This window comes from Eptatretus burgeri, chromosome 12, assembly GCF_056783735.1.
Source record: "Eptatretus burgeri isolate ZD-2024b chromosome 12, Ebu_testis_v1, whole genome shotgun sequence".
Taxonomy (NCBI): Eukaryota; Metazoa; Chordata; class Myxini; order Myxiniformes; family Myxinidae; genus Eptatretus; species Eptatretus burgeri.
Genome location: NC_140972.1, coordinates 66695190 through 66710189, shown reverse-complemented (window position 1 = coordinate 66710189; position 15000 = coordinate 66695190). Strand labels below are relative to the sequence as shown.

At 44.9% G+C, this 15000-nt stretch overlaps 1 protein-coding gene across 1 annotated transcript in view; it reads left to right on the top strand.

Moving 5' to 3' along the window:
• The window catches only part of LOC147015811 (uncharacterized), a 120228-nt gene that overhangs the window by 36809 nt on the left and 68419 nt on the right, over positions 1 to 15000 (top strand). The window contains exons 5-7 of the mRNA XM_085849122.1: positions 8694 to 8882; positions 11559 to 11736; positions 14312 to 14430. Of these exons, the coding sequence (XP_085705248.1) occupies positions 8694 to 8882; positions 11559 to 11736; positions 14312 to 14430 (486 nt within the window). The remainder of the gene's footprint in view (positions 1 to 8693; positions 8883 to 11558; positions 11737 to 14311; positions 14431 to 15000) is intronic.

Genomic DNA, 15000 nt, shown 5'->3' with positions numbered 1-15000 from the left:
CACCTGAAGTTTATACTTTGAAAATTTTGATGACGTAGGTCACGAGGTATGGTGGCCATATTGGATTTTCTCCAAAACCTAAAAACATCTTCTTCTCCAGAAGGGATAACACGATAGCCTCAAACTTTTGCACACATTTACGAGGTTCCATTGGAATATTAAGTTGTTAATTTCGTCGAAATCGTTGCATAATTTATATGATTAAAATGATGCCGATTCGCCTCATTAAATATGCCAAATATGCAAATGAGAGTTGAAAAAATTTAATGACAGATTCTGATAGGCCTTGAAGAGGAGACTCCAAATATGTTTACACTATGTCTGTATTTTACCCCAGTGAGGCCCAGAGCCCCCCAAAGTTTAAAATCACCCATTTTTGACATGTCGTAAAATGAAAACCAAAGAAGATAGACATATAGTGACCACACATTCTGGAAGATATTTTAACGTTCTACAAGTTCGCCATTTACATTAATATGCAAATGTGGAGTTATTGGACTTTTTTGGGGACTTGAAAATTTGTCCAGCCTCGATTTGTCCAATGTGAAGTTTCTTTCTTTATCATGTATTGCTATGGGCTTTTCAATCCTTCATTGATATAACATGAGGGACCCCATAGCTGGACCCCATTGCAGACTTGAACTAACTTTCTAACTCGGAAAACCCATATCATGTGACAGGGTGATAGTGTTGAAATTTGTTATGGAGGCACGCCTTGAAGCCCGGGATTACTGGTTTACCAGTTTTAATTTTATTTATAATTTCGTCTCCCTAACCCCCTTTATTGTCTATGTCCGGCTACCCTATCATGTCACCTAGCCTACTCCCAACCCCTATGTTCCCTTCCTGGAGGGGAATAAGGGAGAGCTAGCATCCTGTCTTGAGGCCCAATTAAGCCTCAGAATGGCCTCCTCAGAGTTCAGCGATCTACCAAGGTGAGACCAGCGGCCTACAACGAGCGAAGGGATGGATGGTGCGAAGGGGTGCATCTCCTAACTACCCTAACATTTATTACACCTGAAACTACCCCGGGGCTTTCCAAAAACGCCTCACACTTTAAAACTATCGGTTCTAAAAACCATGATTCCCGTTGCCTGTGTTGGTGTCCATTATAAATTTGGGCCTTGCCCTCAAATTTTCATTCGTGCCCTCGCACAATTTCCTGGCTGGGCAGCGTGGCTCAACTGGCAGGCACTCCCCCTCTGCCGAACTCTAACCATGGCACCCCCAGGCCCGCAGGCTGTCTCCGAGCCTACCAGCTCCCTATAAACGTGGGGGTTGCCCTATCTGGCATTGCCCCCCTCCGATGCCCACGTGGCATGCTGGTACCCCGGGTCCCTTTCCGAGGGTCGCCCGTGCCCACTACACTGCCCACTTGGCATTTTCCGATGCCCACGTGGCATGCTGGTACCCCGGGTCCCTTTCCGAGGGTCGCCCATGCCCACTACACTGCCCACGTGGCATTCTGGCGCTACGGGTCCCGTTTCCGACGGGTCGCCCGTACCCACTACACTATCCCTTAGACTACACTATCCCTATCACTACACTATCCCTTGGACCCTTGGCCTACCCTGGCCGACTAGTCCGTTGCTCGGGGTGCCCTCCAAAGGGGCTGTCACACCTTGACGATTTAGCCAACCTATGCCAATTTATGAAAAATTTGCCTAATACGTTATGGGTAGGTTTTGTATACGTTAAGAGCACGCTGAAAAACAGTGCCATAAGTCGTTGTATGCTGGCTTTAATCGTTGAACTTTGTGGTTTTTCTCAAATTTTCGTATGCTTAAAATCTTAGACGTACTCGGCGTTTGGCTCACACGTTCCGCTACGCTGGCCATAAGGTTTAGGCACGTTATGCGATTGTTGTCACACGCTATTTATATGTTACTCATATGTGGAAACACGTTGAGGTAACATTTGCGTACCCGAAACTTATTCATAAACTATAGGTAACGTTTTATAAGCACGTTACACGAACGTTGTTCACAGCTCGCAACGCGCTACTAGAAAGTTTCTCATACATCGAAACGCATCAAAGTAATGTTTAGGGAACCCGTGACTTATTTATAATCTATGAGTAACGTGCTTGGGAATTATTTGTAAAGCATGTCCTACAAACAAATAAGTATGTAGACGTATTTGACGTCTTCAAGACAATCACAGAACTTACTGAACGCGTTTCTAACAAACAGCTCACGTAGAATGACGTATTTGCAGCGATTCGGGAAATTGGTATATAAAAAGGGGCTTCGCAGGAGGAACCCGTCTTTTTTTTTTAGACTTCGTGGTGAGTACATGTCGATGTCATTCCGAGAGATGGAGGATACGGCAAGGCTGAGACGACAATACCTACCTGTCCTCGAACATCAACATGACCTCATTGAGTTGACATGCACCAGTTGCGTGCCAATAGAGCCGGGAGAAGAAGACGTGACCGGAGGAGAAGGAACTGGGTGAGACCATGGATCGGGAGGCGACGCCATTACGGCATATATGACCTGCTCATGGTGGAACTCCGGAACGAGGACCATGCATCCTTTATCAACTTCCTGCGAATGCCCCCACCGATGTTCGACGAGCTGCTAGCCAGAGTGGGTCCAAGGAGAACCAAGCATTATTATTAAATCATTTCAATAGTCCAGTGGAAGCGATTTAACTCGTTCAGTGGAAACGATTTCAATTGCCGAGCACCAGCGTCCAAAAACAATAGCCGAGTGACAGGCGTTTATTAAAATAGTTTAGTGGCAGTCAATGGATAGCAAACGCCACGCAGTCGTAAACGATGCGCTCCCACGTTATGCATACGCTAGCGGCTCGACTATCGTAGGGCATAGGTTGTGGACGCCTAAAACACTATAAGCAATCGTTGGTATAACTAATCTATAAGTTATCGAAGCGTTCTGTGTTCATCACTAGTACATTATGCATTTGTCAGTCTTTTTTAATAATTTCAATAACAAAACAAAGAAATATTTCATCTTCGGAATGAGGAAAAAAAATTAGCCCTTGTAGAACATCGAACAATGGTGCAAAGTTTCTCCTATTCGTTGACACAACGAGGATCCATCATCACCCACAGCCACCACATCACGCTCACATACCACTACTGACGTAGACATACAGCTACTACCAATGCTACTACTATTATTACTGTCACGCACACCTACTACTAGTAGTAATAGTACTGCTGCTGTTGATACTACCGATGTTCACATCTACTCACCATGGAGTCTGGAACAATGATGGGTTTTTATTGTGAAGCCCATTTGTATATACCAATTCCCCTAAACGCTGCCAATGCAAGTTAGAAACACTTTCAGTAAGTTCTATGGTTGTCTGGAAGACGTCAATTTAATTTGTCTACATACGACAATGTGCGTTTTACAAACGTTACAAATAGGTTCATAGCATGTTACTCAAAGGTTAGAAGCACGTTTTACTTAGGTTCAAAACATGCTACTCGTAGGTTAAACGCACGTTACTCTGAAATTCATAGCACGCTAGTCATTGGTTCAAGGCAGTTATGCATAGTTTCAATGCACGTTACTCATAGTTTCCAAGCACGTTAAACATAGGCTAAGCTGATGCTACTCATTTGTTCAAAGCACGTTACTCATTGGTTAGAAATTTGGTTTCAAGTATGTTGGCCATTACCTTGACGTGCTTCGACTTGTGAGTAACGTGTGTTCGCCGTGTTTAAACGATCGCGGAACGTGCTAGGAACAGATGCCAACGCATGCGAAACGTGTGAGCCTTACGTCGAGTAAGTCTTAAAATTTTCAGCATGCTTGAAATTTCACGACGTATCAAACGGACTAGGTAATATGCCAGCGTACTTCAATGATTTCCAGCATACTCTAAACGTATACACAACTTACCTATAGCGTATTTGACGTGTGCCTAGCGTTGTAAACACATTTTTCATAGAATGACATACGCTGGCAAAATCGTCAAGGTGTGATTGCGATGTTGACACTTCAAATTCTCAGGCAGTTTTGATTTCAATCGGCGTCCGGCAAGTTCTTAACTGGCTACGCCACGAGTTCACCGGCGATACGTATAGCGCGCAAAGGGTAAGTTAAACTATCGTTTGTCATAGGTTTTGAACGCCGACCACAAGGTAAGCATTCGTTTGTAAAAGTTATGTATAACACAACGAAACGTTCTGTGCCCGTTACTAATATGTTATGCAAACGACTAACACGTTATGAATACGCCAAAAACTTTAAAAAAAAACGTCAAAATTTCAGCGTACGCCAACGTTTTACATACATTATACGTTGCCATTGCTGGCTAAAACGTCAAGGTGTGCCAGGGCCCTAAACAAATACTCAACTTCCCACAGCCACGCTCCCAGCCGGTCCATGAATCCCTGCACCCCTCGAAACGGGTTTCGTGCCTTCTCTCGACACCAACAAAACGACCTCCTTTTTGTAAATCTAACTCACCCACTAGCTAACATTACTCTGACCCTGGGGTCCCTTGGGTGGGAATCACTTCTCCCACCAATCAGTCATCACACCATGCATACCACATTCGCTCCACTCACACACTTGGGCCCACTGTCCCACACTCATTCCTCACACACTTTCCATTTCACAACTCACACCAACACTCGATACTGTCATCCTTCCAAATTAAATCCCCTGACTAACTTGTGCTCCCTCGTCATCCCTTAAAACCCTTTGCACGTTCCATTTACTCTAAGTAGCTAAGCTACGTCTCCACTACACATTTACAGTCTGTCCGTGTCTCCAAACATCCAACAATTCCCATTTCCTAAATCTAAATTGAAATCCCTCTAACTAATCCATTCCACGGGCTCCATGAGGAACAACCCATGTCCCCATGAAGCCGGTCTAACTAACTCTAACCCATCCCCCTAACTTGTCCTCCTGTGCCCCCTAGCAAGGGGGTCTCCTACCCCTTGCCCAGGGCTCATGTACTGGAAGCGAGGCTTTTCCTCCTTCTCTGCATCTCCATGGCGGTGGTTTACAGTATGCCCGTTCGTCCTTACGGGCGTTACCGACGTCCCCTTCAACGGCCGATCCGTGCGGCAAAGACGTCACTCTGCCAATTCCGAATAGCGCTCGCTCGCGGGGAATTCCCCACGCGGGACGTGCGTTGTTTGTCTGGCATTCGTGCCGCGAGATTCCCGCCGATGACGTCACACGCGCACCGAGCCTGCAGCTCCGTATACCCCTGATCCGACTCCGTGAATTTTGATACGGAGGCGGAGGGGGCCGAATCGCACTCCTGACAACCACTGTTACGGTCCGGTGCGTCGACCGCGATCCGACCGCTCTGACGGAGCCACAAGTCGAGTCGGCCCGACCGATCGCCGGAATATAGATCGCCGCCCGGATAACTCCGAAGCCGACGGGTCCTTGTGTAAGAACCGTGAAGGGTCAATTTTTCCACCACGTGGTACAGGGTTATTTGCCAATTCTTCAAAATACCTAGAGATCATGTGATCACCTAGAGAAAGCCTGGATCTTAGAGAACTAAGATCCAGGCTTTCAATGACATCTTGGATGCTGCTGTCCTATCTGTGCCTGTTTGGGGTGAGTATGTTGAGGTCGTGGAGAGATTCACTTACCGAGGCAGTGATATTCATGTCTCTGCTGGCTGCGAGTCAGAGGTCAATAGACGTCTGGGTCGGGCCTGGGGAGTCATGGATTCACTGGCTAATGGGGTGTGGTGCTGCCGGTACCTGTGCGGGAGGACGAAAGTCCAAGTCTTCAGGTCCTTGGTGCTTCCAGTCTTGCTCTATGGATGTGAGACTTGGACTCTGACCAAGGATCTGAGACGGAGACTTAATTCCTTTGGTACCAGGTCTCTTCGGAGAATCCTTGGCGATCACTGGTCAGACTTTGTGTCCAACGAGCGGTTGCTGGGAGAGACTCAAATGAGATTTGTTACCTGCATAGTCCGTGAGCATCAGCTGCGGCTGGATGGACATGTGGCTCGTTTTCCTGACACTGATTCTGCTCACCAGATTCTCTCAGCGAGGGAGTCTCATGAGTGGAGGAGGCCAATGGGCTGACCACGTTCCTCGTGGTTGCAGCAGGTTGATCGGCATCTCAAGGAGATGGGGATGGGCCAGGCATCTACCTGGGGGATGGCCAGACGGAGGCCCCTGGAGTACCGGCGGAAAGTGGAGGCAGCGATGCTCTGCTCTGGCGCATGCTCCCATACCTGACATATCCTGTCTTAAAGTGTGTGATTAGTAGCATAAATGAAGAAAACGTAAAGTATTGATGTATCAATTTTATAGCATCACAAATGGATCCTGTCTATCCACAAATAGCCAAATTTGGTACAAATGGTGGTCATTTTCGAAAATTGCTGTTTATGTCATTACAACAAAAATCCGAGATTGCCCTTCAGGTAAAAATCCTCCTTACCCAAGCTGTTGGCCAAATGTGATGCTTTTATCATCAAACTCGCAATGAATTCACATATCTGCCACACTACCGGCTGCGTGTCGCTCTTTTCAGAATAATTGGACATTCCTAGAGGAAAATTGCTAAATTTATTTCGGGTAAATCAAGACTATGCCTCTTCGTATGAGCTTACAGACATATGGCTCATCTGCTCCGGGCTGTAGATATCAATTGGCAACAAATTTGCCATTCGCTGGAATAATAGTGTTATAGATTTGGAAGCCTCTTGCACAAAGACAGTCAGCAGTCCCAAAGTTAAGTTATTTTGTTGAGTATATGTGTACAAGCCGGTAGGCGACATGGGTGGTCGCTATATAATTGCATACTAGTCATACAGTTTTTGACGGATCGGGCTGAAAATTTTTGACAGAGGTTGATTATAGTGCGCACAAAAGCACGGAAGCCGATTTTTGATTTTCGAAGAAATTAATTTTTTAGGATTTTTTTCAAAAATTTCAAAGTCCCGTTGCTAGGCAACGGTGGCGACCATAGCAACGGTGCTCAAGAGCATACAACTAGATCCTTGTATGAACCTACCTGTCTAGTTTCATCAAAATCGGTTGACTCCTCTGGCCTCCAGAGCTGTCCATTACATACAAACAAACATTCAGACAGACGGAAAACCTGAGAATAATGGTAGTCTAGCGACCACCCAATAGTTAGAATCCATCCCCTGTGTCTAATGGGAATTTCATGTGTGCGCTGCGAGTTATTTTGTAGTTGTTTTTTTTTTATAATATATATCCCCCAACAACAACATCCTGCTTCGTTCCGTCACCCAACCAAACCTTCGCGCACCGACTCCATCATCCACGTGTCTTTGGCTGAAGGTGTGGGCGGAGCCTCCATCGCCTCAGATCGAGGCTCCGCTCCGAAGAAGGGCAGGGAGTGTTTTCTCCAGCCAATGTACGAAGAGCGAGCAAAGCCGAGGCGCTCCAGCCAATGGGAAGCCAGAAGCCCAGAAACAACAGAGCCTCTTCGGGGGGCAGGCCACCGACACGCCACCCGTCCAATGGGAGGCAGAGTTACCTCAGGACGGATCCCTCCCACCTGGCAGGGGGGGTTGAAGAATTGTCAGTGAGATCTGTTTGGGTCGTCTCATCTTGGTGCTGGCTGGTGTCTCCCGCTTCGGTTTGGTTCCTTGGTGCGAGGTTGTCCGTGTGGGTTCTAGTCGCACCGTGATGGTTGGAGCATCCGATCTTGCCAAGCCCTTCCACAAGAATCACGAGCTCCACAAGGACAGGTCGGCAAGCCGTGCGAACGTGGCCAGGTACCAGCAGAACTCTGACCTCCAGCCTGTCTATCCTCTTGGCTGCGAGGGTTGAAATATGGACAATCCGGATCCATTTTCTTTTGGTGTGTGTGTGTGTGTGTGTGTGTGTGTGTGTGTGTGTGTGTGTGTGTGTGTGTGTGTGTGTGTGTGTGTGTGTGTGTGTGTGTGTGTGTGTGTGTGTGTGTGCCTGTAGTGGCGCTGTCCTATAAATAGAAATAGTACAAGTGTTGATTGCTCATTGTACATTTTCCTGCATATTCGTGATTAAGTCTGCTCTGTGTCTCCCTATTATAAATAAACCCCTGTTAAATGTACCAGCTCGTTGCCTGTCGTTTCTATCATTGACCCAGTATGGTTCGGGCTTCAGAAATAGGGAGGCCGTTTGTGCCGTAAGTCGTTCATTTGGGCCGGCATGCTTTGGTAATTTCCGCTTGGTTACACCGGATCGGAGTCGGAACAGTGACTCTGTTTGGAAAAAGTCGGCCGAGGATGTGGCTTCCCCGGTCTTTAGACGGCGTGGGTACTTAGGTAAATTGGAATTAGACAATTAACCCTACCCCACGCCGTCGAAATATTGGCGTCCACAGTCCACTATGGGACCCGTGACCTTCGGAGTTATCTGAAGGTTACGACCTTCAATTCCTGTGTTCGGTGGGAGACGGCCCGACTGCTCCATCTCACGGTCGTCCTCGCCACCGAACCCGGAACCACAACAATAGTACCTCCTGATGTGGACGTTTCTCATGTAGCAGTTGTGGAGTTGGACTGGTGCTCACGTGACAGTATTAATGTGGTTTGATGGGGGGGGGGGGTGTATCATCACCACATTGATGGGTGGTGGTGGCTTCCTGTAAGTTTTCTCCCTGCTTTTGCTTCATGACATTTTCATGTACACACATACTACTGCTTCATGCCTATTTATATGTACATATATATGCCCTTGTTCCTCATACATTATTTTGATATATCAACAGGTGCAAGATGCCAGTCTGTGCAACAACTTGATTTGTCAGTCAACATCAACCACACCCCCAGTTACCCCACCACCGATAAAGTCAAACTGCTATGGTGTCTTTCTACCCGCTGATATAGACCACCCTGGTGCATACAAATTCTCCCTGTCTTTCCCAAACTCCAGTTCTTCTAAGGCAGCTCCTTGGACGGTGAGATTCCAAGAACTTCTAGCCTGTTTTTGAAATACATTTCTGGTAATGAAGAATCTGTTCTGTTGGTGATCCACATAAATTTGCTTGTTGTACTTGGTGTTTGTACAGCCAGTCAATACTGTAACGGTTGTTGGTCGGTTCCGGTTTCCCAGTTCCAATCCGGCGAATTGGGTCAAAGTGACCGTAGGAGTCGGGTGTTTTGAAGACTCCAGGTCAGATCACAACCTTTGATCTCCACTACCGTTCCTGTTGGAATCCCAAAACCAATCAAACCCCAACACCGATAGATCAGGTGACAGATCTAATGAGGCTGAGCAAACCTGAGTCACGTAATGCGATCTTGTCTAGCAGTATGAAGCCCGTGACCAATCAATCCACCCTAAACAGAACTCATTAAAAAACAGTACCACTGGATCTGTAGCTTATTTGGGCCCTGGCCTAATGTTGTAACCTTCATTTAGTGGCATTCTGACTGGTGGGTCTGGAGGAGAAGATTTTAAAAGAAATTTATGTGATTTTTCACAAAAATTTGCTAAGTGCGCCATTTTGACACTTCTAGTCACGTGATCAACATGGCCTCTGGAATTTAACATCAAGACCTTGCCCTAATGCAACCCAAATTTGGTGGCATTTTGACTGGTGGGTTTGGAGGAGAAGATTTTTGAAGGAATTTACTAAGTCGGCCATTTTAACCTACTTGAAGTTGCTTGACCGGAACGAGATTTGCAATTCCCATTACCAGTCGGGACTGGAACGTTGCTGCCAAATTTCAGCTGGTTTGGCCGGAGAAGTCAAAATGGGAGATGGATGGTGCGTGATGACAATACCTGATCTGGAATTTAAATTCCAGATCGGCTTTAAATAAAAACCCACCAAATGAAGCTACCACGAGAGAAATAATTCACCCAAGACTAGGTCAGGTTTATTAACAAAGCATGAGGAGGGAACAGAAGGAGCAGTCATAAACAAGTCACAATAAATCAAAAATAAAACCCCTTGCCCGTGAACTGATACCAACCAACCAACCAACCAGAACCTTAATTATCTGTTGCCTTAGAGCCAAATCAATCGCATGTTATGGAGAGACAGCGGAGTTAATGACAGAACAGAAAATACCACAAGCTATGCTGGCACAGATGCAAGGTGACAAAACGCAGTCGCAACAGAGTCAGACCTTCAGTATGGGTGGGGTGGGGGGGTGTTGTCATCACAGATAATTCGCGTAGCCTCTCGACTCTCGGAGCCTCGCAGCCATCTGCTCTCATCATTCCGACGCCGAGCCCCTTTTTTCCCTCAGGTTCACATGTCATCCATGGCGTGCTGCACCCCTCCCATCTCGCTTGCTCTTGAGCCGTTGCACGGCCCAGTGGGTGTAGTGACCTCTCCGAGTCCTCACGTCTGCCTTTCAGGCTGGTCTTCTCGACGGAATTTCTGCCTGAACGTGCACGTCAAGGCGTATCAGACCCAATCGGTCTTAAATGTTCGAAAAAAGAACATTTAAGATTGATAACAGAGGGTCGAAACACTGCATGTAGACTCATAGGAATGAGGATTTTAGACACAAATATGAGGGTGGTTTTTGATGTCTGTCGAAACATAATAGCGATGCATATCCAATATCACACTTAATTACGATTACCCTGATTCTGAATACTTAATAAGGCAGTAACTATGCTATATTAAGCATTTATTAAACAACCTTGTGGCATCACCAAAAACAATCTCCAGTGAACTCAAAACTTGAGGTGAAAAAAAAGGGGGAAAAAAAGAAACTAGAACGGCACTCTTCCACATCAACCGATATGCCTCTGCCCACATTATTACATCATTACACATGTACTTGCACCATGCTTGATTTAAATCCCTTCAGCTGCTCTCAATACTGTATTACATTTTCACCCAACATGACCTCTGACCTTTTGATGCTGAAATCTAATCAGTTCATCTTTGCATCATATATACTTCTCCCAGGTTTGGTCAAAATCCCATCATTGGTTCACACGTTTGCGCGGTAACAACTTTTACCTCACGGCACCTCTGACCTCTTGACCCCATAATCTAATCAGTTCATGTTTGCATTATTATACATATTTGTACCAAGTTTGACTTGGATCCCTTCGGCCGTCTTAAGTTATCGTGGTAACGAAAACCTATCATGGACGGACAACCCGAAAACATAATTCCTCATGCGACGGCATCAGCGGAGGCATAAAAAACAACAACAAACATTCAGGTCAATAAGATATTACCCATGCAGCAGCAAAGTATTTGCCAACTTCATCACAGCATACAATGGATGAAGCCTGCCCCAAGCTTTTTTCCTGCTTGACAGACCCGTGATAGATTAGAAAACTGCACTTACTGGTGGAGACACAGCATTTCATTTCAATTATATTGTTGTGTAAATGACTCATTGGGGTTAATGTTCATGTGAATACGTTAGTGTATGTGAAATTGAATCAATCCTTTAATGACAGGAAGATGGTTTATTGAGGTTGTTATTTGAGACTGAGATATGTTTAATTATGTCAATCCCAAATGTACAACATCCTAATCTTCTAAATGTAGTATGATAAACCTGTTTAAAAAGCAAGACTTGACCTTTCACAACACTGGTACTTAACTGAACTAATCCACCCCAAAGTTCCATGTTCACTCTCGTTTGTTCCTCAGTTCTCTCCTATGCTGAAAAAGCTATATTGCCAGTTGGGGAAGCCGTGCCCTCTGCAGATTTCTGTGACTGCCAAGCCACCTCCTAACTACTACATACGAGCTATGGCCATCTTCAAACAAAAGGATCATGTACTAGTGCCTGTGACTCGGTGTCCCACTCACTACCAAAACCACCAAGGTGCTCATTAGTTAATGTGACCATTGCTGCATTGTTTTATGTTCAGAGCAGCTCTTGTGGGTTTTCACTTTATTGGATCTTGTGGCGGTCTTCCCCGATTGGACGGGAATGGGAGATCTTGCGTGGGTTTCCAATCAATCGCTCCAGCTATTATAAAAATCTTTGAAATAAAAAAAATCAGCAGACTAATCAGCTTCGTTGGAAGATATGCACTGGATCTCGACTTTTAATAACTTTGCAAAGCTAAAAATTTACTTGTGTAGCAGTCTCTGCAGTGTTGCAAAAAAACTGTCGCAAGATGTGGCAGAATGCTATTAAATTGTGATATGTTGTACTTCTGTGTAGCAAATTTACTTTTTCTTTTCTATTTTCTTGCCTCAAAATGACTCTTCAATATTGGCCACCCCCACACTCCTTCACTTGCTGATGACTTGACAGATAATTCATGGCCATGGTGCATGGTTTGGGTGGTTTCAGATGAATGGTATTTGTAAGGGTGGTCCAAAAAAAACCTTGGACACCAAATTACATTTATTTGCTTGCAATTATGCATTGGTTTCTGCCAAAATGTTATGAATTTGATTTGCAATTGTTTATTGGTTTTGGACTTTTTATGGTGTGTGTGTGTATGTGTGTCCTCCATAACTCCAATACCATGAAAGTTGGTGGCCTGAAACTTTACATGCATACTAAGGAAACTCCAAAGATAAATTAATGGCCTTATTTAATTCTCCTTTATCAAGCCTCATCCTTGGTCACCTTGCTGTCCCTCACTGGGGTCTTAATTCACCATTTTTTTGGCCTGCTCAACAATGCTTTGACTTGGAACAGGGCACAACAATTTCTTCATGATAAAGTGCTCACAATTTTTTTTTCACTTCCCTTGCTCTTATCATTGAATGCCTAATCTTCATACCATCAAATCGCTTATAAACACCTGGAGACAGCAGTCCTGGCTTTCTTTAATTTCCGCACATACGGTAATCTCTAGAATCTCTTATCTTTAACATTTTTGTATGATCCGCTTTCATTATCCACTCCTCACTACAATCGATACATTTAAAAAAGTACACCTCTCACATCGACCGACTGTGTTGGGCCCGTGGTGCCTCATTCAGGTGATTCCTCGCCCACTGAAAATGTTACGCAATTTCATTTTTTGACGACGTCGCTTTGTTTAACCTTTTTGTGCAATCTGCTTTCATTATCCACCCATCACCGACAGAGATGCATCAAAAAAAAAAGTCCATTGACCTCGTGTTCAGAGATCCTCCATGTTGGTTCGAGCTGTACGTCACAAATGAAGCAGTGTATGGGACAGTCGGCACAAAGCTTTGGGTTGTTACCAAAAATAAATGGCCTTTGAAAATATATGCATAAACTCCACTTAATATTTATTGGAATATTCTGTCGCGTTTATGCCAGTTAAGAACGACCTGGGTGGTTAGCCGAACGGTTCTACCTTGGAGGTGAACATGTGATTCTTGGAGGTTATAGCGCAGGATTGAGGGTGGCAAGGACGCAAAACAGATAGAGGCACACGGGTTTTTACTTGAACCCACACCGAATAGACAGACACAAGCAATCTTAATAAATAGGGTTTAATGAGCATAAATCAAATGTTTACAATGGAAATAAATCAAAGCATGATAATAAAACATGATGTAAACTAAAGCCTAATATTGAGATGTACAGCCGAACAGTAATGGCTCACGTCTTACTCCAGCATGCGGGCAAATTCACACAACACGAACACAAGAATTGCATAACCTTCTTCGCCGTGTCGAGAGGAGAGCATAAACGAGATGCTCTTTCTCAAACACGTTCCTCACATCAACTCCCTGCTCTCTGATCATGTCCCCTTCCGATCACGTCACACCGACCAATAATTATAAGCCTCGGGCGTGGTTTGTTGGCATGAAGCCGAGTAAGTGGGGTTTCTTGCCTGCTCGGAAATGTTTGGGGTCTCGTGTTATTGAAAGTGTGGTTCTTTTATTTCCAGTTTTGCAAATGCAAAAACCAAGCATTTTGTAAATGCAAAAACCAAAAACTAAAGAAAAGGTCACAGGGGGCAATCACATACTGGGAGAAATTGGCCTTAAACCCCACCTAATTAACACAGCATCGCCTTCGTGCGGTGACACGAAACAATCTTTAGCTGACAGTTTTCCCTACTTGATTTACATTGAGATGTCTCCTGCTTGTCTACGGACCATGCTATTCTATACAATCCTATATTTACTCTGAAGTTCCTCCATCTACCCCACAAACATAACAATACATACACATTGACTTGACACTTCTATGCTTCTCGGACCACCTGAAGTTGATGTTTGACACTCGCTTTGTGTGATTTGACTTGGGGTGGCAGTCCCACTCCTCAATCAGATATGGCCACCTCTCGTGTTGTCTTTTGGGTTTGGCACAGGAAAGCGCATGATTGATAAACTTTAATTGTAGATGAGACTGAGTTTATTCTTTGCTCAGGCCGAGAGCCCATACGGCATGATTTTGTCACCTTGTTGCATTTGTGTCCAAAGGTGAAAGTTGTACTTTATTGTTGTTTGTCTTCCAGGAAAAAAAGATATTCCAAATGATCACCTGATTTGTGTGGAGGGGATGGACAAGGTTTTTTATGTTCAGGATCCTGCTTCCAATCGGCACAGTGTGTTCGTGCCTTTTTGTCTTCCACAGGTAGAACCTTTTAATCTTTGTTAAAAGTGTCTCTTTCTCTCTTTGTCTCTTTGTCTCTGTCTCTTTCTCTGTCTGTCTCTTTCTTTGTCTGTCTGTCTGTCTCTTTCTTTGTCTGTCTGTCTGTCTCTTTCTTTGTCTGTCTGTCTGTCTCTTTCTTTGTCTGTCTGTCTGTCTCTTTCTTTGTCTGTCTGTCTGTCTCTTTCTTTGTCTGTCTGTCTCTTTCTTTGTCTGTCTGTCTGTCTCTTTCTTTGTCTGTCTGTCTGTCTCTTTCTTTGTCTGTCTGTCTGTCTCTTTCTTTGTCTGTCTGTCTGTCTCTTTCTTTGTCTGTCTGTTGTCTGTCTCTTTCTTTGTCTGTCTGTCGTCTGTCTCTTTCTTTGTCTGTCTGTCGTCTGTCTCTTTCTTTGTCTGTCTGTCGTCTGTCTCTTTCTTTGTCTGTCTGTCGTCTGTCTCTTTCTTTGTCTGTCTGTCGTCTGTCTCTTTCTTTGTCTGTCTGTCGTCTGTGCCTCTCTCTCTCTCTCTCTCTCACTCTCTCTCTCTCTCTCTCTCTCTGCCTCTCTCTGCCTCTCTCTC